The 22,131-nt window shown below is 42.6% G+C and overlaps 1 protein-coding gene across 1 annotated transcript in view; it reads left to right on the forward strand.

Moving 5' to 3' along the window:
- Positions 1–669: 669 nt before the first annotated feature.
- Positions 670–22,131, forward strand: part of si:ch73-234b20.5 (uncharacterized protein LOC449923 homolog) — a 147,566-nt gene continuing 126,104 nt past the window's right edge. The window contains exon 1 of the mRNA XM_063043441.1: positions 670–824. Coding sequence (XP_062899511.1) covers positions 822–824 — 3 coding nt within the window. The 5' untranslated portion in view covers positions 670–821. The remainder of the gene's footprint in view (positions 825–22,131) is intronic.

Raw genomic sequence — 22,131 nt, forward strand, 5'->3', positions numbered from 1 at the left:
CTCAGCCCCAGGCTCACCAAGTCTTCTGAGTTGGACGTTGGCCTCACACACTGGCTTTCCTCATGGTGAGCCCTCCCAAAATGTCTTCTTGCCCTGCCAACCTGTAACTGTTGACCAGTTCCTACAAAGGTTTTTGTCTGATCCTCTCTACAGGTACCTGACCCATGTGCCATTTCCCAGCTTTATGTCTGTTTCCAGAATTTGCAAATTTCTATTTTTTATGCCAACAATAATTGCCATAACTGGGTAATAGTTTTACACCCTGATTTCTGCGGTATAACTTTTGTGATCTTTCCTCACTTTTAAATGGAGGAATAAACTTCAGCTGCCTATTCATTTTGCCCAATGTCCACAGCAAAGTACACTCTTCCACACTTCATTGTCTCCTTACGTTTGTGTGCTACCTACCAGTGATCTTTGAACTCAGAAGGCAAATTTGTCCAGCCCTTCTGATCCAGCTGTGAGCTGGTAGGAATGACCAACTAGAATCAGTTACACTGCTGTCGAATAGGCAATTAAACTATATGAAGGGTGGATAGGATACACCACAGCCTGCAGAGAAACCTACCCAATACTGTAAACACCTGCCAGGTAGGCAGAGCCTCACCTGTTTCAGTGTTGCTATGGTTGCACCCAGTAACAGGCTGTGCCTGTGCCCACGGTCCATTTGCTTCAGAGAAAGGAGGAGGGGAAAACCCAAGCATCGGCTTTGCTCACAGGCTGGCCTTCGATGACATTTTGGTAATCTCAGTTAAATATTTAACAACAGTTTCAACATTTTACCTTCCTTTGGCAAGAAGAGGGACTGCTCACACACAACAATGGTAAGCGGAGTATCTTTGTTACATATCAAAAATGTCTGTCTCCTGGTGAGGACTATTTTTAACTGCAGGTGTTCTGACTGTATTTGTTTTGCTGTGTGCAGAAAGCAGTAGATTTCCTAGGAAAGTTGAAGCAGATTGCAGTAAAGTTGGGAACAGGTACTGTGCTGTAACATGAAATGGCAGTGTCTGGCTCTACTCTAGTCTTCCTCAAAGCTTAATAAAAAATCATTCACTGGCATGAACCACCAATATAAAGTTCAAGGAAGCAGATTCCTCATCAGCTACCACGTACATAAAAAGTCAGCAAAAGCATGGCTGAGAAAACATAGCTTACGGAAACAAAGCCACTGTTACTCAGACCTTTCTGTCTCCAACCCAGGGATTAAGGAGTCCTTACAGATCAGCCAATATCTCAAAAACACGGACTAGTTAGAGTTTACTGATTCTTGTTTTAACCCAGAAATATTAAACACAGCTGTTACTTTTACATTGTTTTATTGCTTGAAGAATTGCTGCTTTTGCTCCCTGAACTGTGCTTTATGTTGGGAGCAATTTCCACCGTCACCGGGACTTAGTCCAAGTGGGCTTTCTTGTTTACAGACTGTCTGATTGTTAGAAGAACCATATTCAACCCTAAATCTGTTTGGGGTCGGAACTGTAGGTAAGTTGTTTTGTTCGCTTACCCCTGGAGACATTGGTGTTTCTCAGAGCAGTTCCCCTCCCCCACAACATGGCCCAGTTGAGATCAGGTGGGGCACAGATTGACACGGAGATCTGACCAGTATCACTTGGTATCTTATTACAAGGTGAAGTTACCAGAAAGCCAAAGGAAAGGTCTGGAGATAGAAGTTTTACTTGAAATCTACTTTCTATTTGATTTTAAAAAAACAATAAAAAGTGTTTAAAATTGTGGATTCAAATCATATCACAAATGTAAACATGGTTAAAATCAGGAAGCCTCATTGTCAAATAAACCATTGCAACCTGGAGGAAGAGGATCAATCTGATCCTCCTCTTTCTTTCCACATTTCATTTTCCTTCCTACTTTGAACTTCTTTTGCTGCATAAACTCAGTTCAAAGTAAACATTATTATCAAAATACATATATGTCACCATATACAACCCTGAGATTCATTTTCTTGTGGGCATACTCAGGAAATCTATAGAATAGTAACTATGAAAGGATCAGTGAAAGATCAACCGGAGCGTAGAAGACAATGACAATAAATAACGAGAACATGAGATAAAGAGTCCTTAAAGTGAAATCATCGGTTGTGGGAAAATTTCAGTGATGGGGCAAGTGAGTGTAATGAATCCCTTTTATTCGAGAGCCTGATGATTGAGGGGTAGTAACTATTCTTGAACTTGGTGGTGTGAGTCCTGAGGCTCTCGCACCTTTACCTGATGGCAGCAGTGAGAAGAGAGCATAGCCTGGGTAGTGGGGGTCCCAATGATGGATGCTGCTTTCCTACAACAGTGTTTCATGTAGATGCGCTCAGTGGTTGGGAGGGCTTTGCCCGTGATGTACTGGGCCGAATCCACTACCTTCTGTAGGATTTTCCGTTCAGAGGCATTGGTGTTTCCAATGCCGTTAGCGGCTTTGATTGCAGAAATGAAAATATTTGTATATGGTCACACAATTGGAAGGATGTGGTTGCACTGAGGATGTTCACTAGGATGCAGCCTGGATTGGAAGACATTAGTAATGGGAGAGATCTGAAAGGTCGGGCTTGTTTTCTCAGGGGCAGGAGAGGCAGTAGGGGGTGGTTAACCTGGTAGAGGTATATAGTTATAAGAGGCATAGTTAACGCAAACAACAGGAATTCTGCAGATGCTGGAAATTCAAGCAACACACATCAAAGTTGCTGGTGAACGCAGCAGGCCAGGCAGCATCTCTAGGAAGAGGTACAGTCGACGTTTCAGGCCGAGGCCTGAAACGTCGACTGTACCTCTTCCTAGAGATGCTGCCTGGCCTGCTGCGTTCACTAGCAACTTTGATATGTGTTGCAGAGGCATAGTTAAGGTAGGTAGTAAGAAGTATTTTTTCACATGGCAGGGGTATCAAAAATAAGAGTGGGAAAAGTATTTTACACAGAGAGAGGTCGTAGATATCTATTGACAGGAGTTGGTGGAATCAAATATAATCACTAAGTTTAAGAGGAATTTAGACAGGCTCTCCAAACAGGCAACGCATAGGAGGGTATAGACATAATCCAGGCAAAACAGATTACTGTAGATTGGTATAAAGGTCTACATAGGCGTGTTGGGAAGAAGGTTTGTTCTTATGCTGTATAGATATGACTCTATACTTCAAACTAAAGAGATTAAATGTAGTTAAGCTGATGAATATTGAATCTTCTTCATACCGTATCACAAAGTAAATGATCAAGAGGTTATGAATTTTCAAGACAGTGTAGAAACACAGGAGATTAAGGGGTATAAAAAGCACAATCTCCCCTTGGGACCAGATTGTCAGCCAAATAAACATAGCAGCTGCTGGAATGAGGCTAACAAGCAGAGTCAAAACAAGAGTTTCATTCACTGTGTTCTTTCCATTAAAATTCCTTTGGACTGCAAAGACACACAATTTAGGCAGAGGTGATTGGGAGGGGGTGTCTGAAAGAAGATTGTCCTCATTAACAAGTGTCCCAATGTTACCTATTTAAAGGGTGAGAACAGCTATATGTAGCAATGACAAAGCTGTCCAGTTACATCAAAAATTGTTTCCACAAATCTCGCTCGTAACAGTGGATCTCAAAAAAACTGACCCAATCTGAACATCTTTCTCCTCTAAATGTTGAAGCAATCAACATAAATTATTGGATAGATTACAAAGCAAACATGAAATGTGTAAAATCACTTCATTTAGTTCAAGGCTAAAACAAAAAGGATGTAGAATTACAGCTGTATAAACTCCGGTTAGATCACACTTGGAATATTGTGTTTAGTTCTGGTCAAGACTTGGATGGTTCAGCAGCAGGAATGGTTACTTAGAGTGCCAGACTTCAGATTTGTCAGAAAGGACAGGGAGGGAGGCAAAAGAGGTGGGGGCATGGCACTGCTGATCAGAGATAGTGTCTCGGCTGCAGAAAAGGAGGAAGCCATGGAGGGATTGTCTACTGGGTCTCTGTGGGTGGAAGTTAGAAACAGGAAGGGTGCAATAACTCTAGTGGGTGTTTTTTATGGACCACCCAATAGTAACAGGGACATTGAGACGCAGATAGGGAGACAGATTCTGGAATGGAGTAATAATAACAGGGCTGTTGTGGTGAGAGATTTTAATTTCCCAAATATTGATTGGCATCTCCCTGGAGTGAGGGGTTTAGATGTCGTGGAGTTTGTTCGGTGTGTTGAGGAAGGTTTCTGACACAATATATAGATAAACTTATAAGAGGAGAAGCTGTACTTGATCTGGTATTGGCTTATGTTTCGAATCCTGAAGAATCCATTCCTAGTTTATTGAAATTATTAAATGAATTTGGAAAGTTTTCGGGATATAAATTAAACCTTAATAAAAGTGAATCATTTCCTCTAAATAATTCTGTTTCTATATATGATGACATTCCTTTTAAAGTGACGGACTCTTTCAAGTGTTTAGGTATTATCATCACTAAAAATTATGGAGACCATTATAGAACTAATTTTGTTCCCTTAGTGAATTTTATGAAGCAAATATTTTGTAGATGGAATCCACTTACACTTTCGTTAGTTGGCCAAATTCATGCAGTTAAAATGATGATTTTACCAAAATTTTTATATGTATTTCAAAATATTCCTATTTTTTAAACTAAGTAGTTTTTGATCAGGTAGTTTCTATTATTTTACCTTTTGTTTGGAATAATAAAAGACCAAAAATTGGAAAATATCATTCACAAAAATCAAAAAAGGATGGAGGTCTTGCTCTGCCTAATTTAAGAATGTATTATTGGGTGGTTAATATACGTTATGTGTGTTCTTGGTTATATTGGACATAAAAATGAATGACCTCCTTGGGTTGATTTGGAATTGAAAGCTGTGAAACAATTTTACTTGACTTTGTTATTAGGAGCCTCTTTACCTGTACAACAAAGTAAGAAATTCCTTATTTGAAGTTAATTATTACACTATGGTCTTGGTGACTATGAAAGATTGGGAAGAAGTGTTGATTGACTAAATTCTAGCATTTGGCATAATTTATTAAAAGCAGATCTATTCATAACCCTTTATATAGTGGCAAAACACTTGGAAAATCAAAATACACAAGTGGAATTGACTGGTTAGAAAATTAGTGTTTGACAAATTTGAGCTATACAGAGTGGATAAAGGAGAAATAAGTGGATGTAATGTATTTGAATTTCCTATATATATAAAAAAAGTATTTAATAATGTCGTGATGTTAGAGCTCCAGTGTCAGGAGAAATGTTTGTGTAGAGAAATTGCTAACACTGCAGTGGGAATAAATGAATTTTGTGTGAATTCTAATATATAGAATGAGATTGGACTGTGCAATCTACAAATTGTATTGCTTCCCCACAAGTAATTTCTTCCTAACTGGTATGTCAAATTAAACTTTCTGTGACTCCTGTATTCTGGAGTACATTGCTTGCTCTGTATTTTACCCTGGAAATCATGCCAATCTTCATTAGATTTTGGCTGCCAAGTATTGTCTTCTGCTTTACAAGTTTAAAAATCTTTGGAGCATAGAAGGTTGAGGGGGGACTTAATAGAAGTATTTAAAATTATGAGGGGGATAGAGTTGACGTGGATAGGCTTTTTTCATTGAGAGTGGGGGAGATTCAAACAAGAGCACATGAGTTGAGAGTTAAAGGGCAAAAGTTTAGGGGTAACATGAGGGGGAACTTCTTTACTCAGAGAGTGGTAGCTGTGTGGAACGAGCTTCCAGCAGAAGTGGTTGAGGCAGGTTCGATGTTGTAATTTAAAGTTAAATTGGATAGTTACATGGACAGGAAAGGAATGGAGGGTTATGGGCTGAGTGCAGGTCGGTGGGACTAGGTGAGAGTAAGAGTTCGGCACAGACTAGAAGGGCCGAGGTGGCCTGTTTCCGTGCTGTAATTGTTATATGGTTAAACTAGCCAAAATTTCTATTCTAAATTTATATCCTATAATTAAGCAGTCATTACGAATTTGGTACCAGTTTCATAATTTTTTTAATCTTAAAAAATTTAACCTTCTTAGTTTAATTTATCGAAACTATTTATTTAAACCTTCACTTAGTGATCCAACCTTTTTTCTTTGGAGGAATAAAGGAGTTTATTCCTTCATGGATCTGTTTCAAGAAGGTCGATTGATGTCTTTTGAGAAATTAGTAGCGAAATATTCTCTCTTGTACTCACACTTCTTGCAATATCTTCAGGTCAGACATTTCTTACAAGAATATTTAAGTAATTTTCCATATATACAAGATTCTGACCTGTTAGACATCATTTTAAAAATGAATCCTTTAGTGAAAGGTTTTATTGGGAAAATTTGTAATTTACTATTTAAACGGTATAATTATCCTTTACTTAAGATTAAGCAAGATTGGGAAAGAAAGCTTAACATGACCTTGATAGCAGAGGATTGGTTGCGAATTTTGAAGTTGGTTAACCCTTCTTCGATTTGTGCCAGTCACTCTCTAATTCAATTTAAAATTGTACATCGTTACTATTTGACAAAGGAGAGACTGTCTAAAATATTTCCTAATGTTGATAGTCAGTGTGATAGATGTAAAACTGAGACGGCTACATTGACACATATGTTTTGGTCGTGTTCTGTATTGAAACAGTTTTGGAAATCTATTTTCTCTATAATTTCTAAAGCTTTAAAAATTAATTTACAACCTAATAAATTGATAGTTTTATTCAGTATAATTCCTCAATATATTCACGGTATTTCTATATCAGACCAACATGTAATTGCATTTGTCACATTATTGGCCAGAAGGGCTATTTTATTGAAATGGAAAGATGCCTCTGCTCCCACTTTGATACAATAGTTCTCTCAAGTGATGTTATGTCTTAGTTTGGAGAAAATTAGTTGAACTTTTGATCCTCAATTTGACTTTCAGAAAAGGTGGGGTTCTTTTGCCCGCTACTATCATTTGATTTGAGTTAATTAAGATGGTCCCCTTCTGATTCTTGTGTCATTAGATTTGGTTAGCGGATTGATGTTTTTCTTTTATGGAAGCTTGTATGGCGTATAGCTCCAGGGTTGTGCTCCCAGTGGGTTTTTTCCCCCAATTAATAGGGTTTTTTTTTAGTTAGTAGGGTTTCTTTTTTCCTTCTTTCTTTTTTCCAAAAAAAAAGTCTTAACATTTTGTTTTTTCTTATTATTATTGGTATACTGTTTAGCTCGGTTAATCAGTTATTTGATAGTTTAACTCTTATTGTACATATTGATATGTTGATTTGACTACTTTAATGTAATTTTTGTTGATTTTCAATAATAATTAATAAAAAGATTTAAAAATGAAATGATCTGGTATTGGGAAATGAACCTGGTCAAGTATCAGATCTCTCAGTGGGAGAACATTTTGGAGATAGTGATCATAATTCTATCTCCTTTATAATAGCATTGGAAAGAGATAGGAACAGACAAGTTAGGGAAGTGTTTAATTGCAGGAAGGGGAAATATGAAACTATCAGGCAGGAACTTGGAAGCGTAAATTGAGAACAGATGTTCTCAGGGAAATGTACGGCAGAAATGTGGCAATTGTTCAGGGGATATTTGCGTGGCGTTCTGCATAGGTACATTCCAATGAGACAGTGAAAGGATGGTAGGGTACAGGAACCGTAGTGTACAAAGGCTGTTCTAAATCTAGTCAAGAAGAGAAGAAAAGCTTATGAAAGGTTCAAAAAATAGGTAATGATAGAGATCTAGAAGATTATAAGGCTAGAAGGAAGGAGCTGAAGAATGAAATTAGGAGAGCCAGAAGGGGCCATGAGAAGGCCTTGGCGGGCAGGATTAAGGAAAACCCCAAGGCATTCTACAAGTATGTGAAGAGCAAGAGGATAAGACATGACAGAATAGGACCAATCAAGTGTAGCAGTGAAAAAGTATGTATGGAACCGGAGGAGGTAGCGGAGGTACTGAGTGAGTACTTTGCTTCAGTATTTACTACGGAAAAGAATCTTGGCGATTGTAGGGATGACTTACAGCAGACTGAAAACTTGAGCATGTAGATATTAAGAAAGAGGATGTGCTGGAGCTTTTAGAAAGCATCAAGTTGCATAAGTCACCGGGACCGGACGAGATGTGCCCCAGGCTACTGTGGGAGTCGAGGGAGGAGATTGCTGAGCCTCTGGCAATGATCTTTACATCATCATTGGGGACGGGAGAGGTTCCAGAGGATTGGAGGGTTGCGGATCTTGTTCCCTTATTCAAGAAAGGTGTAGAGATAGCGCAGGAGATTATAGACCAGTGAGTCTTACTTCAGTGGTTGGTAAGTTGATGGGAAAGCTCCTGAGAGGCAAGATTTATGGACATTTGGAGAGGCATAATGTGACTAGGAATATCAGCATGGTTTTGTCAAAGGCAGGTTGTGCCTTACGAGCCTGATTGAGTTTTTTGAGGATGTGACTAAACCCATTGATGAAGATAGAGCAGTAGATGTAGTGTATATGGATTTCAGCAAGGCATCTGATAAGGTACCCCATGCAAGGCATATTGAGAAAGTAAGGAGGCATAGGATCTAAGGGGACATTGCTTTGTGGATCCAGAACTGGCTTGCCCACAGAAGGCAAAGAGTGATTGTGGACAGGTCATATTCTGCATGGAGGTCGGTCACCAGTGGTGTGCCTCACGGATCTGTTCTGCGACCCTTACTCTTCGTGATTTTTATAAATGACCTGGATGAGGAAGCGGAGGGATGGGTTAGTAAATTTGCTGATGACACAAAGGTTGGGGGTGTAGTGGATAGTGTAGAGGGCTGTCAGAGGTTACAGCGGGACATTGATAGGGTGCAAAACTGGGCTGAGAAGTGGCAGATGGAGTTCAACCCAGATAAGTGTGAGGTGGTTCATTTTGGTAGGTCAAATATGATGACAGAATATAGTATTAATGTTAAGACTCTTGACAGTGTGGAGGATCAGAGGGATCTCGGGGTCTGAGTCCATAGGACACTCAAAGCTGCTATGCAGATTGACTCTGGTTAAGAAGGCATACGGTGCATTGGCCTTCATCAACCGTGGGATTGAATTTAGGAACAGAGAGGTAATGTTGCAGCTATATAGGACCCTGGTCAGACCCCACTTGGAGTACTGTGCTCAGTTCTGGTCGCCTCACTACAGGGTGGATGTGGAAACCATAGAAAGGGTGCAGAGGAGATTTACAAGGATGTTGCCTGGATGGGGGAGCATGCCTTATGAGAATAGGTTGAGTGAACTCAGCCTTTTCTCCTTGGAGCGACGGAGGATGAGAGGTGACCTGATAGAGGTGTATAAGATGATGAGAGGCATTGATCATGTGGATAGTCAGAGGCTTTTTCCCAGGGCCGAAATGGCTAATGTGAGAGGGCACAATTTTAAGGTGCTTGGAAGTAGGTGTGTTGGTGCATGGCCAAATGGTTAAGGCGTTCATCTAGTGATCTGAAGGTCGCTAGTTCGAGCCTTGGCTGAGGCAGTGTGTTGTATCCTTGAGCAAGGCACTTAACCACACATTGCTCTGCGACGACACTAGTGCCAAGCTGTATCGGCCCTAGTGCCCTTCCCTTGGACAACATCAGTGGTGTGGAGAGGGGAGACCTGCAGCATGGACAACTGCCGGTCTTCCATACAACCTTGCTCAGGCCTGCGCCCTGGAAACCTTCCAAGGCACAAATCCATGGTCTCACGAGACCAATGGATGCCTAAAAAGGAAGTAGGTACAGAGGAGATGTCAGGGGTAAGTTTTTTTACGCAGAGAGTGGTGAGTGTGTGGAATGGGCTGCCAGCGACAGTGGTGGAGGCAGATACGATAGGGTCTTTTAAGAGACTCCTGCATAGGTACATGGAGCTTAGGAAAATAGAGGGCTATGGGTAACTCTCGGTAATTTCTAAAGTAAGTACATGTTTGGAACAGCATTGTTAGCCGAAGGGCCTGTATTGTGCTGTAGGTTTTCTATGCTTGACAACCAGAGACTTTTCCCCAAGGTGGAAAGGGCTAATACAAGTGGTTGAGATTCTAAATGGGAGAAAGGCCAATTTTGATGGTGTCAGAGATGATCTGGCAAGTGTGGATTGGGACAGGCTGTTTTCTGGCAAGTAGGAGGCCTTCACGAGTACAAAAGTTTGCATGTGCCTGTTAGAATAAAAGGCAAACATAATAAATTTAGGGAACCTTGGTTTTCAGGAGATTTTGAGGCCCTGATTAAGAAAAAAAAGAGAAGCATAGCAGGTATATGTAGGTAGGAACAAATGAGGTACTTATGGAGTATACAAAATGCAAGAGAACACTTAAGAAAAAGAACAGGAAGGCTGAAAGAAAGCATGAAAGCAGTCAAGGTGAAGGAGAAAAGGAGAATCGTCAGGGATTCTACAGATGTGTTAGGAGCAAAACGATTGCAAGGGACAAAATTGGTCCTCCGGAAGATCAGAATGGTCTTCCAGATCATTCTGAAAATCAAAAGAGACGGGGGAGATTTTAAGTGGATTTTTTTGCAACTGTGTTTACTCAGGAGACAGACACAGAGTCTATCTAAGTGAAGCAGAGCAACAGAGTGGTCATGGACCCTGTACAGATTACAGAGGAGCAAGTGTTTGCTGTCTTGAGGCAAATCAGGGTGCATAAATCGCCGGGGCCTGACAAGGTGTTCCCTCAGACCCTGTGGGAGGCAAGTGCAGAAATTGCCGGGGCCCTAGCAGAGATATTTAAAACATCCTTAGCGACAGGTAAGGTACCAGAGGATTGGAGATGTAATGTTGTTCTGCTGTTTAAGAAGGGTTCTAAAAATAAACCAGGAGATTATAGGCCAGTGAGCATCAGTAGTGGGAAAGTTATTGGAAGGTTTTCTGAGGCACTGGATATATGTCTGGATATATATATCTGGGGAAGAGTCAGGTAATAGGGAGTACCCCGGTGGCTGTGCCCCTTAACAATAGGTACTCCTGTTTGAGTACTGTTGGGGGGGGACAGCTTACCCGGGGAAGCGACAGTGGCCGTGCCTCTGGCACAGAGTCTGGCCCTGTAGCTCAGAAGGGTAGGGCAAGGAAGAGGAGGGCAGTTGTGATAGGGGACTCGATAGTAAAGGGGTCAGATAGGCGATTCTGTGGACGCAGTCCAGAGACCCGGATGGTAGTTTGCCTCCCTGGTGCCAGGGTCCGGGATATTTCTGATCGTGTCCAAGATATCCTGAAGTGGGAGGGTGAGGAGCCAGAGGTCGTGGTACATATAGGTACCAATGACATAGGTAGGAAAAGGGATGAGGTCCTGAAAGGAGAATATAGGGAGCTAGGAAGGGAGTTGAGAAAAAGGACCGCAAAGGTAGTAATCTCGGGATTACTGCCTGTGCCACGCGACAGTGAGAGTAGGAATGCGATGAGGTGGAGGATAAATGCGTGGCTGAGGGATTGGAGCAGGGGGCAGGGATTCAAGTTTTTGGATCATTGGGACCTCTTTTGGCACAGGCGTGACCTGTACAAAAAGGACGGGTTGCACTTGAATCCTAGGGGGACCAATATCCTGGCAGGGAGATTAGCGGGGGCTACTGAGGTGACTTTAAACTAGAATGGTTGGGGGGTGGGAATCAAATTAAAGAGGCTAGGCGTGAGGAGGTTAGTTCACAACAGGGGATGGGAACCAGTGCAGAGAGACAGAGGGGTGTAAAGTGAGGGTAGAAGCAAAAAGTACTAAGGAGAAAAGTAAAAGAGGCAGGCCAACAAATCCAGGGCAAGCATTAAAAAGGGCCACTTTTCAACATAATTGTATAAGGGCTAAGAGAGCTGTAAAAGAGCGCCTGAAGGCTTTGTGTGTCAATGCAAGGAGCATTCGTAATAAGGTGGATGAATTGAAAGTGCAGATTGTTATTAATGATTATGATATAGTTGGGATCACAGAGACATGGCTCCAGGGTGACCAAGGATGGGAGCTCAACGTTCAGGGATATTCAATATTCAGGAGGGATAGACATGAAGGAAGGGGAGGTGGGGTGGCGTTGCTGGTTAAAGAAGAGATTAACGCAATAGAAAGGAAGGACATAAGCCGGGAAGATGTGGAATCGATATGGGTAGAGCTGCGTAACACTAAGGGGCAGAGGACACTGGTGGGAGTTGTGTACAGGCCACCTAACAGTAGTAGTGAGGTCGGAGATGGTATTAAACAGGAAATTAGAAATGTGTGCAATAAAGGAACAGCAGTTATAATAGGTGACTTCAATCTACATGTAGATTGGGTGAACCAAATTGGTAAAGGTGCTGAGGAAGAGGATTTCTTGGAATGTATGCGGGATGGTTTTTTGAACCAACATGTCGAGGAACCAACTAGAGAGCAGGCTATTCTGGACTGGGTTTTGAGCAATGAGGAAGGGTTAATTAGCAATCTTGTCGTAAGAGGCCCCTTGGGTAAGAGTGACCATAATATGGTGGAATTCTTCTTTAAGATGGAGAGTGACATAGTTAATTCGGAAACAAAGGTTCTGAACTTAAAGAGGGGTAACTTTGAAGGTATGAGACGTGAATTAGCTAAGATAGACTGGCAAATGACACTTAAAGGATTGACGGTGGATATGCAATGGCAAGCATTTAAAGGTTGCATGGATGAACTACAACAATTGTTCATTCCAGTTTGGCAAGAGAATAAATCAAGGAAGGTAGTGCACCCGTGGCTGACAAGAGAAATTAGGGATAGTATCAATTCCAAAGAAGAAGCAGACAAATTAGCCAGAGAAAGTGGCTCACCTGAGGACTGGGAGAAATTCAGAGTTCAGCAGAGGAGGACAAAGGGCTTAATTAGGAAGGGGGAAAAAGATTATGAGAGAAAACTGGCAGGGAACATAAAAACTGACTGTAAAAGCTTTTATAGATATGTAAAAAGGAAAAGACTGGTAAAGACAAATGTAGGTCCCCTACAGACAGAAACAGGTGAATTGATTATGGGGAGCAAGGACATGGCAGACCAATTGAATAATTACTTTGGTTCTGTCTTCACTAAGGAGGACATAAATAATCTTCCAGAAATAGTAGGGGACAGAGGGTCCAGTGAGATGGAGGAACTGAGTGAAATACATGTTAGTAGGGAAGTGGTGTTAGGTAAATTGAAGGGATTGAAGGCAAATAAATCCCCAGGGCCAGATGGTCTGCATCCTAGAGTGCTTAAGGAAGTAGCCCAAGAAATAGTGGATGCATTAGTGATAATTTTTCAAAACTCGTTAGATTCTGGATTAGTTCCTGAGGATTGGAGGGTGGCTAATGTAACCCCACTTTTTAAAAAAGGAGGGAGAGAGAAACCGGGGAATTATAGACCGGTTAGCCTAACGTCGGTGGTGGGGAAACTGCTAGAGTCAGTTATCAAAGATGTGATAACAGCACATTTGGACAGTGGTGAAATGATCGGACAAAGTCAGCATGGATTTGTGAAAGGAAAATCATGTCTGATGAATCTCATAGAATTTTTTGAGGATGTAACTAGTAGAGTGGATAGGGGAGAACCAGTGGATGTGGTATATTTGGATTTTCAAAAGGCTTTTGACAAGGTCCCACACAGGAGATTAGTGTGCAAACTTAAAGCACACGGTATTGGGGGTAAGGTATTGATGTGGATGGAGAATTGGTTGGCAGACAGGAAGCAAAGAGTGGGAATAAACGGGACCTTTTCAGAATGGCAGGCGGTGACTAGTGGGGTACCGCAAGGCTCAGTGCTGGGACCCCAGTTGTTTACAATATATATTAATGACTTGGAGGAGGGAATTAAATGCAGCATCTCCAAGTTTGCGGATGACACGAAGCTGGGTGGCAGTGTTAGCTGTGAGGAGGATGCTAAGAGGATGCAGAGTGACTTGGATAGGTTGGGTGAGTGGGCAAATTCATGGCAGATGCAATTTAATGTGGATAAATGTGAAGTTATCCACTTTGGTGGCAAAAATAGGAAAACAGATTATTATCTGAATGGTGGCCGATTAGGAAAAGGGGAGGTGCAACGAGACCTGGGTGTCATTATACACCAGTCATTGAAAGTGGGCATGCAGGTACAGCAGGCGGTGAAAAAGGCGAATGGTATGCTGGCATTTATAGCGAGAGGATTCGAGTACAGGAGCAGGGAGGTACTACTGCAGTTGTACAAGGCCTTGGTGAGACCACACCTGGAGTATTGTGTGCAGTTTTGGTCCCCTAATCTGAGGAAAGACATCCTTGCCATAGAGGGAGTGCAAAGAAGGTTCACCAGATTGATTCCTGGGATGGCAGGGCTTTCATATGAAGAAAGACTGGATGAACTAGGCTTGTACTCGTTGGAATTTAGAAGATTGAGGGGGGATCTGATTGAAACGTATAAAATTCTAAAGGGATTGGACAGGCTAGATGCAGGAAGATTGTTCCCGATGTTGGGGAAGTCCAGAACAAGGGGTCACATTTTGAGGATAAAGGGGAAGACTTTTAGGACCGAGATTAGGAAAAACTTCTTCACACAGAGAGTGGTGAATGTGTGGAATTCTCTGCCACAGGAAACAGTTGAGGCCAGTTCATTGGCTATATTTAAGAGGGAGTTAGATATGGCCCTTGTGGCTACGGGGATCAGGGGGTATGGAGGGAAGGCTGGGGCGGGGTTCTGAGTTGGATGATCAGCCATGATCATACTAAATGGCGGTGCAGACTCAAAGGGCCGAATGGCCTACTCCACCTATTTTTTCTATGAGTATTTGGATAGACAGGGACAGATTAGGAATAGTCAGCATAGCTTCATGCGTGGTAGGTTGTGCCTAACAAAATGCAGAGTTTTTCAAGGAAGTTACCAGGAAATGTTGTTGAAGGCAGGGCAGTGCGTGTTGTCTACATGAAATGTAGCAAGGTCCTGCATGGGAGGTTGGTCAGGAAGGATCAATTGCTTGGTGTTCAAGATGAGGTAGTAAATTGGATTAGACATTGTCTTTGTGGGAGAAGCCACAGAGTGGTAGTAGATGGTTGCCTCTGGGACTGAAGGCCTGTGACTAGTGCAGTTCCGCAGGGATCAGTACAGGGTCCGTTGCTGTTTGTCATCTATATCAACAATCTGGATGATAATGTGGGTAATTGCATTAGCAAATGTGTGGATGACACCAAGAGTGGGACTGTAGAGGACGGCAAGGAAGACTATCAGAGCTTGCAGCAGAATCTGGACCAGCTGGAAAAACAGGTTGAAATATGGCAGATAGAATTTAATGCAGACAAGTGTGAGGTGTTGCACTTTGGTTGGACCAAGCGAGTAGGCCTTACACAGAGGAGTACACAGTCGGGCACAGAGGAGTGCAGTAGAGCAAAGGGATCTGGGAATGCAGGTCCATAATTCATTGAAAGTGGTGTCACAGGTAGCTAGGGCTGTAAAGAAAGCTTTTGGCACATTGGCCTTCATAGATTGAAGTATTGAGTACGGGAGATGGGATGTTATGTTGAAGTTATATAAGAAGTTGGTGAGGCCTAATTTGGAGTATTGTATACAGTTTTAGTCACCTACCTACAGGAAAGATGCTAATAAGGTTGAAAGAGTACAGAGAAAATTTACAAGAATATTGCCAGGTCTGGAGGACCTGAGTTATAAGGAAAGATTGAAAAGGTTAGGACTTTATGCCTTGAAACATAGAAGACTGAAGGGAGGTTTGATACAAAATTATGAGGGGTATAGATAGGAAAATGCCAGCAGGCTTTTTCCACTGAGGGTTGGTGGGACTACAGAGGTCATGGGTTAAGGGTGAAAGGTGAAAAGTTTAAGGGGAACATGAGAGGAAACATCTTCACTCCGAGGGTTATGAGAGTGTGGAATTGACTGCCAATGCAAGTGGTACATGCGAGCTTGATTTCAACATTTAAGAGAAATGTGGATAGGTACCTGGATGGACGATGGTCCAGGTGCAGGTCTATGGGACTAGGTAGTTTAAGTGGTTTGACATGAACTAGATAGGCCGAATGGCCTGTTTCTGTGCTGTACTTTTCTGTGAGTCTATCAGGTGTTTGGAGGAAAGTATAGAGGGTGTTGCAGGAAGGGTTTTTAAACAAAGAGTGGTGAATGTGTGGAATGTGCTACCAAGGGTGGAGATGCATTAGGGACGTATAATATACTCTGAGGCACATGAGTGAAAGGGAAATGGAGGGCTGTGTGGGAGGGAGGAGTTAGACTGATCATGCAGTATGTTTAGATAGGCTGGTACAACATGGACTGAAAATCCTGTAGTATGCTGTACTGTTCTATGTTTACGAAGTTAGGTATGTGTTGCTACCCTTAATGAATCAGGCTTTTAGCAGGGCCTTTAGCAATCATTGACATGTTACTGCCAATTGCTGCTGCCATCAATCAAAGTCCTTTCACAAGAGAATGCAAAGTTTATGACAGGTCAAACTCAGTGCAGTAATTGTATGGGATCAGCAGTGATGGGACATGAGAAGAGATAGAACAACAGCCATACAAAGCAAGTGGCACCAAAGAGGAAATTTAGACCCCTGGGTCAGGAGAAGTTTGGGATCCATCCAGAAACTACCCGGCTGGTGCCTTACCTCCCGGTAAAGGAACCATTGTTGGAAGTGAGAGGTCCGTGGTTGGGCACCCTGCAGTGGAGGAAACAAAGTCTTTGTTACACAATTCTCTGTTGTTTTAATTTTCATCGCATCAGAAATCAAACATTTCAAATAAAAGACATGCAACTCGACCCGTTGGTAAGAACGGAAGTAAGCAAACACCTGGCTCCCCTCTCACCACAGGTTTCGTTGGCTTTTCCTACCCAAGGACGATGCATAGGCAGGTACAGCACCACCTCCTGTCAGACAGCTCTCACTACCTCATATGCTTGCAGCCTGAGAAATGCAGAATGTGGCCAGGTCACCTCCTATTTCAGGGATTAACTCTTCCATCACATAATTCTTTATTTTTAAGAAATCCCTGCTGCACTCTCCACCTGCTCTATTTGACCTGAAACTGTGTGGTCAGGCAGGCATATGGTCAATTTCCAGAATCCTCTGCTCATGGTGTTTTAAACTTATTTCTGAGGCAGGGTGGGGGAAGGGATAGTAGGATGTAGAGGGGCCTGCACCTTTTAATTATTTAAACCTCAATAGTGTACATGTTTCATGTAGTTGAGGGGTTAGTAACATCCATACTTTAACGTCAACAACCCTGTAAGTAAACGACAAGGTTTACACTGTTCTGTTTCACTGGCAGATGCACACACGAATGAATGTCCCAAGATCCTTGTTCCTCTGAGAAGTCACTCTATCTTTCCTTCTTTAGTTCCATCCTGTCCCTCTCCCACTTGTCTTGCTGCACTTTCCAAGGTTGGCTGGATAACAAAAGTTAAATAAACCATGAGAAATAAGACAGTCATTTCTCGCACTGTCTCTCCCACCATCTTCACTCGAAAACACACCAAATATGAACTTCGTTTCAATGACTTTTAGACATTTATCTGATTGGTTTACTCAAAGCAACTAATAGTCAAACAGCAAGTGAAACTAATGCCTCAGAATTTGTGTGACCTTAGAACGCAGGAGTCAGGTTCAGCTCTCTGCATTGTGGGGGCTGGGGAAGCTCATTTGCTTTAGAAAATAATTTTGTGACAGTCTTCATAACAGAAGGTACAAAATAAAATCTTTTTGTAGTAAGGAAGAGCAACAAATTGAGAATGAATGAGAGGATGAAAGCAATAAGCACTTGTAAAAAAATCAGATTGAACTAAAAGCCAATGAATCTCCAAGAGCTGTGAGGACACATTCGAAGATTCGAAGTATGTATGCAGTACACAAACCTGAGATTCGTCAGACACCTTCTTCGGCAGCAGCGAGCAAGAGGCTGATGGACAACGCTGAACACTTGCTCACTTTTCACACCTGCCTCGATGATTTCAGCCAGCGCGAGATGGTGTCAATTGTGGGCCCATACCGCACACTTTGGTTACAGCCTCGTGGAACGCTGTCAGAGACAGAAAACATAGAAACATAGAAAATAGGTGCAGGAGTAGGCCATTCGGCCCTTCGAGCCTGCACCGCCATTTATTATGATCATGGCTGATCATCCAACTCAGAACCCAGCCTTCCCTCCATACCCCCTGACCCCTGTAGCCACAAGGGCCATATCTAACTTCCTTTTAAACATAGCTAATGAACTGGCCTCAACAGTTTGCTGTGGCAGAGAATTCCACAGATTCACCACTCTCTGTGTGAAGAAGTTTTTCCTAACCTCGGTCCTAAAAGGCTTCCCCTCTATCCTCAAACTGTGACCCCTCGTTCTAGACCTCCCCAACATCGGGAACAATCTTCCTGCATCTAGCCTGTCCAATCCCTTTAGGATCTTATACGTTTCAATCAGATCCCCCCTCAATCTTCTAAATTCCAACGAGTACAAGCCCAGTTCATCCAGTCTTTCTTCATATGAAAGACCTGCCATCCCAGGAATCAATCTGGTGAACCTTCTTTGTACTCCCTCTATGGCAAAGATGTCTTTCCTCAGATTAGGGGACCAAAACTGCACACAATACTCCAGGTGTGGTCTCACCAAGGCCTTGTACAACTGCAGTAGTACCTCCCTGCTCCTGTACTCGAATCCTCTCGCTATAAATGCCAGCATACCGTTCGCCTTTTTCACCGCCTGCTGTACCTGCATGCCCACTTTCAATGACTGGTGTATAATGACACCCAGGTCTCGTTGCACCTCCCCTTTTCCTAATCGGCCACCATTCAGATAATAATCTGTTTTCCTATTTTTGCCACCAAAGTGGATAACTTCACATTTATCCACATTAAATTGCATCTGCCATGAGTTTGCCCACTCACCCAACCTATCCAAGTCACCCTGCATCCTCTTAGCATCCTCCTCACTGCTAACACTGCCACCCAGCTTCGTGTCATCCGCAAACTTGGAGATGCTGCATTTAATTCCCTCATCCAAGTCATTAATATATATTGTAAACAACTGGGGTCCCAGCACTGAGCCTTGCGGTACCCCACTAGTCACCGCCTGCCATTCTGAAAAGGTCCCGTTTATTCCCACTCTTTGCTTCCTGTCTGCTAACCAATTCTCCACCCACACCAATACCTTACCCCCAATACCGTGTGCTTTAAGTTTGCACACTAATCTCCTATGTGGGACCTTGTCAAAAGCCTTTTGAAAATCCAAATATACCACATCCACTGGTTCTCCCCTATCCACTCTACTAGTTACATCCTCAAAAAATTCTATGAGATTCGTCAGACATGATTTTCCTTTCACAAATCCATGCTGACTTTGTCCGATCATTTCACCGCTTTCCAAATGTGCTGTTATCACATCCTTGATAACTGACTCCAGCAGTTTCCCCACCACCGACGTTAGGCTAACCGGCCTATAATTCCCCGGTTTCTCTCTCCCTCCTTTTTTAAAAAGTGGGGTTACATTAGCCACCCTCCAATCCTCAGGAACTAGTCCAGAATCTAACGAGTTTTGAAAAATTATCACTAATGCATCCACTATTTCTTGGGCCACTTCCTTAAGCACTCTGGGATGCAGACCATCTGGCCCTGGGGATTTATCTGCCTTCAATCCCTTCAATTTACCTAACACCACTTCCCTACTAACATGTATTTCGCTCAGTTCCTCCATCTCACTGGACCCTCTGTCCCTTACTATTTCTGGAAGATTATTTATGTCCTCCTTAGTGAAGACAGAACCAAAGTAATTATTCAATTGGTCTGCCATGTCCTTGCTCCCCATAATCAATTCACCTGTTTCTGTTTGCAGGGGACCTACATTTGTCTTTATCAGTCTTTTCCTTTTTACATATCTATAAAAGCTTTTACAGTCCGTTTTTATGTTCTCTGCCAGTTTTCTCTCATAATCTTTTTTCCCCTTCCTAATTAAGCCCTTTGTCCTCCTCTGCTGAACTCTGAATTTCTCCCAGTCCTCAGGTGAGCCACTTTCTCTGGCTAATTTGTATGCTACTTCTTTGGAATTGATACTATCCCTAATTTCTCTTGTCAGCCACGGGTGCACTACCTTCCTTGATTTATTCTTTTGCCAAACTGGGATGAACAATTGTTGTAGTTCATCCATGCAACCTTTAAATGCCTGCCATTGCATATCCACCGTCAATCCTTGAAGTGTCATTTGCCAGTCTATCTTAGCTAATTCATGTCTCATACCTTCAAAGTTACCCCTCTTTAAGTTCAGAACCTTTGTTTCTGAATTAACTACGTCACTCTCCATGTTAATGAAGAATTCCACCATATTATGGTCACTCTTACCCAAGGGGCCTCTCACGACAAGATCGCTAATTAACCCTTCCTCATTGCTCAAAACCCAGTCCAGAATAGCCTGCTCTCTAGTCGGTTCCTCGACATGTTGGTTCAAAAAACCATCCCGCATACATTCCAAGAAATCCTCTTCCTCAGCACCTTTACCAATTTGGTTCACCCAGTCTACATGTAGATTGAAGTCACCCATTATAACTGCTGTTATAATTATAATTATAAGTGCCAGATCGTCTGACCAGCCTGAAATCACACCACCAGAATGCAGATAGCAGGGTCCAACAGCAGCAGAACCACATCTGAAATGAAAAGAAGATGTAAAACAAGTGAAAGGAATTGCTTTGTGAACCGTCTTGCGAACGTCGTCTTTGGTAACACTGTTCACTGGCACCATCCTGCAAACCTTTGAACTTTCAGAAAGTCTTTGATAAGATTCTTTGTGAGAAGTGAAACACAATCAGAGCACATGGGACTGAGGATAATTTAACACTTTATTCTGCATTCTCTTATTGTTTTCCTTGTACTACCTCAGTGCACGCTTGTGTACAATTGATCTGCATGAACGGGATGCAAGACAAATTTATCACTGTACCTGAATACATGTGACACCAGGTACTGGTGTGGCTTGAGGATTGCTTAATAGACAAACTGTAGAGAGAGGATAAGCAGGTCAACTTCCACTGGGGAGGTGAGGCCTAGAAGATACTGCTGGCTCCACGTTCGTACACTATTTTTCAGCTTTGAGCCTTTACTCACTGGAATTTAGAAGAATGCAGGGGGATCTCATTAAAACTTACCGAATGTTGAAAGGACTAGGTAAGGTGGATGTGGAGAAGATGTTTCCTGTGGTGGAGGTATCCAGAACTAGAGGGCACAGCCTCAAAATTGAGGGACAATCTTTTAGAACAGAGGTAAGAAGGAATTTTTTTTAGCCAGAGAGTAGTGAATCTGTGGAATGCTCTGCCAGAGTGCGGTGGAGGCCAGGTCCGTGCGTATATTTAAGGCGGAAGTTGATCGTTTCCTAATCGGGGCATCAAAGGATACAGCGAGAAGGCAGGTGTATTGGGTTGAGTGGGATCTGAGATCAGCCATGATGGAATGGTGGGGCACACTTGATAGGCTGAATGGCCTAATTCTGCTCCTATGTTTTATGGTCTTATGTCAAAGATCCTCCGAGAGACCACAATCTTGTTGTAGGGTTTGGGGGTTTGCTTGCCTCAGTGACCCAGAGAGCCATGTTGGCTGGAGTCAGGGCCTTGTGCTTTGGCTCTTGGTAGGGTCACCCATGCCCAACAGGTCAAAGAGTAGAGGCCAGACTAAGAGTGGGCCACTGGCCCTCCAGGTTCAGCTCGGGACTAACAACCCTGACTGGTAAAACAAAATTATTATGGAAACAGCAATGAAGAATCCTTCTACATCTGATTGCGATGGTGTTCCTGAGTCTCCTCCAGGGGCCTGCATGGCTGTCAGTAGTGAAAACCGAGAGGAAGCTACTGACACGATGAAGGAAGCCCTGAACACGGCCAGAGATGGAGGACCTTCATTGCTGCTCTAAACACCAGCAGCACAACGGGCTGTAACGATATCAACGATACAGATGAAAGGACCATGAAGTTACTTTATTATACAAAGTGAGTTGTGAGGAAGGATACAGAGAGGTTTCCAGAGGATAGGATTGGATGATAATTTGCCTAATGGGGTGTAAAACAGAAAAATGGGGTAAACTTCCACTTTTGTAGAAAATACGGAAAAACAGTGTAAGAAACTGAAGGAAATTTGTGTTCAGAGGTACCTGAGTATACTTGCACAGAAATCACTGCAGGTTAATATACATGAGTAGCAAGCAGTTGGAAAGGAAGAGGGTACACTGGAATGTACTGCAAGAGCATTTGTCTACAACAATGCCACCGCAATTGCAGAGGGCCCTGGTGAGGCTATACCTGGAATATTGTATAAAA

This window comes from Mobula hypostoma, chromosome 3 (assembly GCF_963921235.1).
Source record: "Mobula hypostoma chromosome 3, sMobHyp1.1, whole genome shotgun sequence".
Classification (NCBI taxonomy): Eukaryota; Metazoa; Chordata; class Chondrichthyes; order Myliobatiformes; family Myliobatidae; genus Mobula; species Mobula hypostoma.